The following is a 2,545-nucleotide window of genomic DNA, read 5'->3' as shown; positions in this document are numbered from 1 at the left end:
AGCTAATTCCATGTCGATGTAGTGGTAATGTAGTAGGTAATGGACTGTTTAATTATGCTATGTATGATGTTAATGTGGTATTACTGTTCAATTATGCAATGAATTGTTTAAATTTTGCGTGGCAAAATTTTATTCGAGGAATTAAGGTTTGGGGATGGGCTAGTTGAGCAAAAAAATTAATTCCCCCCAAAACAAGGAATTAAACTATGGGATGAGGTAGAGATGTCCTAATTGTGATGAGCTAGTAGAGATTCCTCGCCAGCACAGATGAGAGGACAGTCAACTCGATGATCTACATGATCTCAATGGCGCATTACTTAATACTATGCCTATAAAATAGAGGAGAGAAACTCTTCTTCACGAGTACCACGTTCTCCCCTCAACGTATGGAGATAAAGAAACGCAAGCGCGAAGCAATTGTCAGTTCGGCGAAGCTCCGGCCGGTCGTAAAGCTCCTCCCGTAGCTGGGTAGCAGCAGCTTTGGGGGGAGGAAATGAAAGGCGGCTTTGTCGTCGACGGGCCGCTCTTGGTCCTGGGTCGTGTGCTCCTCCTCCTCCTCCTCCTGCCGGTTGCTGTTTGGTTCGTGCTGGACGTATCCCCGGTCCTCACGTACTCCGGCAGCATAATAACGGCCAGACATCTTCCCCAGGCCCAAGGTACGTACGTGAAACGGAGTCGCCGGGTGTAAAATCATGCCGTCGTTGTCGTCGTCTTGGTCCGCCCATGCATCCATCGATCTCCCCCCGTCTTCTTCTATCCTTCTTCATCTTCACCAGTTGTCAAGCTCCATTGTTCCACGTCTTCTTATTTCACCACAAGCTTTGTGTGATGAGTTGTTTCTCCAGGCACGGAGATTTCACGGTTTCAACTCTGTGCACATCGATCGAATTCTCCCCCGGTGTATATAATAGTGACAGAGTGTTGTTTGGTAATTGATAGCCTGTAGCAACTATGCAAAGGGCAAGTGGGTAGCGGATGCGAGGAGGCCGCTCTACTCCGGCAACGAGTGCAGGCGATGGCTGTCACGAATGTGGTCTTGCCGCAGGACGGAACGCACAGATTTCTCGTACGAGAGCTACCGGTGGCAGCCGCATGACTGCGAGATGCCCGACTTCTCAGGGCCAAACTTTCTGCAACGGTACGTGCTCCAATCATCTGCGCCCTTCTCCAATAGATTTTGCCGCGAAGACTCGTCGATCGTAAGTTGTAACATATCCATGGCGATGCCTATCGTAAGTTGTAACATATCCATGGCGATGCCTGATGACAGGATGAGGAACAGAACTCTGGCATTCGTGGGCGATTCGCTGGGCAGAGAGCAGTTCCAGTCCATGATGTGCATCGCGACAGGCGGCAAGCGCAGCCCCGAGGTTGAAGACGTCGGCCGGAGATACGGCCTCGAAAAGGCCCCGTCGCCGTTCAGTCCGGGCGGCTCCGCCTACCGCTTCCCAGAGACCAACACCACCATCCTCTTCTACTGGTCCGCCACCCTGTCCCAGCTGGAGCCTCTGACGGACGAGAGGAGGAGCTACGCGCTGCACCTCGACCGGCCGGCGCCGTTCCTGAAGGAGCACCTCCCCAGCTTCGACGCCCTGGTGCTCAACACCGGCCACCACTGGAACAAGGTGAAGTTCCGCAGGAACCGCTGGAGGCTGTACGACGGCGGGAAGCCGGTGGGGGAAGCGAACCTCAGCCGTGCGAGGGGCGCCAAGCTCCACAGCATCGCCAGGTGGGCGGACGCGCAGCTCGCGCGGCACCCTCGGGTGAGCGTTTTCCTGAGGACCATCTCGCCGGTGCATTTCGTCGGCGGCGAGTGGGACACCGGGGGGAGGTGCGACAGCACCGTCCCCTTGTCCGGCGGCAGCGGGGTCTCGCGGGATCGCTCGAGCGACCTGGCTGCGGAGCGCGCGGTGAACGGGACTCGGGTTAGGCTCCTGGATGTCACCGCGATCTCGCAGCTGCGCGGCGAGGGCCACATCTCTAACCATAGCACCAAAGTTCAGAGGGAGGTTTATGATTGTTTGCATTGGTGCCTTCCGGGCATACCGGATACGTGGAATGAGCTCCTTTTTGCACTGATGCAGTAACTGTAGATATGATGTATACGCTTCAGTAAATGTGATCTTTTTGTGTAGGGCACTCCAGTTTTTTTTAAATGAAATCCAATCCCATATATACGATGGTCTGTTCTCAGTACACATGGCAGCGTGGGGGCTAGCGATGAGGAGTCTTCGACCAAGGTGCACTGGAGATTAAGCAGTCATGGCACCGTTGCAGGCAGTGCGCACATGAAAGCAATCGCAAGGGTGCACCGCTATAGGAAAGAGGCAATGCTACTGCATAGTGGTGATGCGAGACAAAGAATTAAAACATAGCCGGTTGCTTCACAATATGAATACAAGTATGGCACATACATAAATTTGTTCAAGAAATACAATGTGAAGCAACTATTCAGATTTAGTAATCTACAACAAAATCAGATTTAGTACTCAAGGTTTAGGCAATGAACGGCCTTCGACAATTGAGTCGTTTCTTTTCTTTTCTG

At 52.8% G+C, this 2,545-nt stretch overlaps 1 protein-coding gene across 1 annotated transcript; it reads left to right on the top strand.

Annotated features, from left to right (window-relative positions):
• Positions 1–459: 459 nt before the first annotated feature.
• On the top strand, positions 460–2,153 carry LOC119317836 (protein trichome birefringence-like 16). The gene is made up of 3 exons (XM_037592336.1): positions 460–656; positions 940–1,138; positions 1,271–2,153. Exons 1-3 carry the CDS (start codon positions 494–496, stop codon positions 2,085–2,087), a joined length of 1,179 nt encoding a protein of 392 aa, XP_037448233.1. The 5' UTR covers positions 460–493; the 3' UTR covers positions 2,088–2,153.
• The last annotated feature ends 392 nt before the right edge of the window (positions 2,154–2,545 follow it).

The sequence above is a fragment of the Triticum dicoccoides genome, chromosome 6A, assembly GCF_002162155.2.
Source record: "Triticum dicoccoides isolate Atlit2015 ecotype Zavitan chromosome 6A, WEW_v2.0, whole genome shotgun sequence".
NCBI lineage: Eukaryota > Viridiplantae > Streptophyta > Magnoliopsida > Poales > Poaceae > Triticum > Triticum dicoccoides.
The sequence above is the reverse complement of the archived record's forward strand: the minus strand, read 5'-3'. Positions and strand labels throughout refer to the sequence as shown.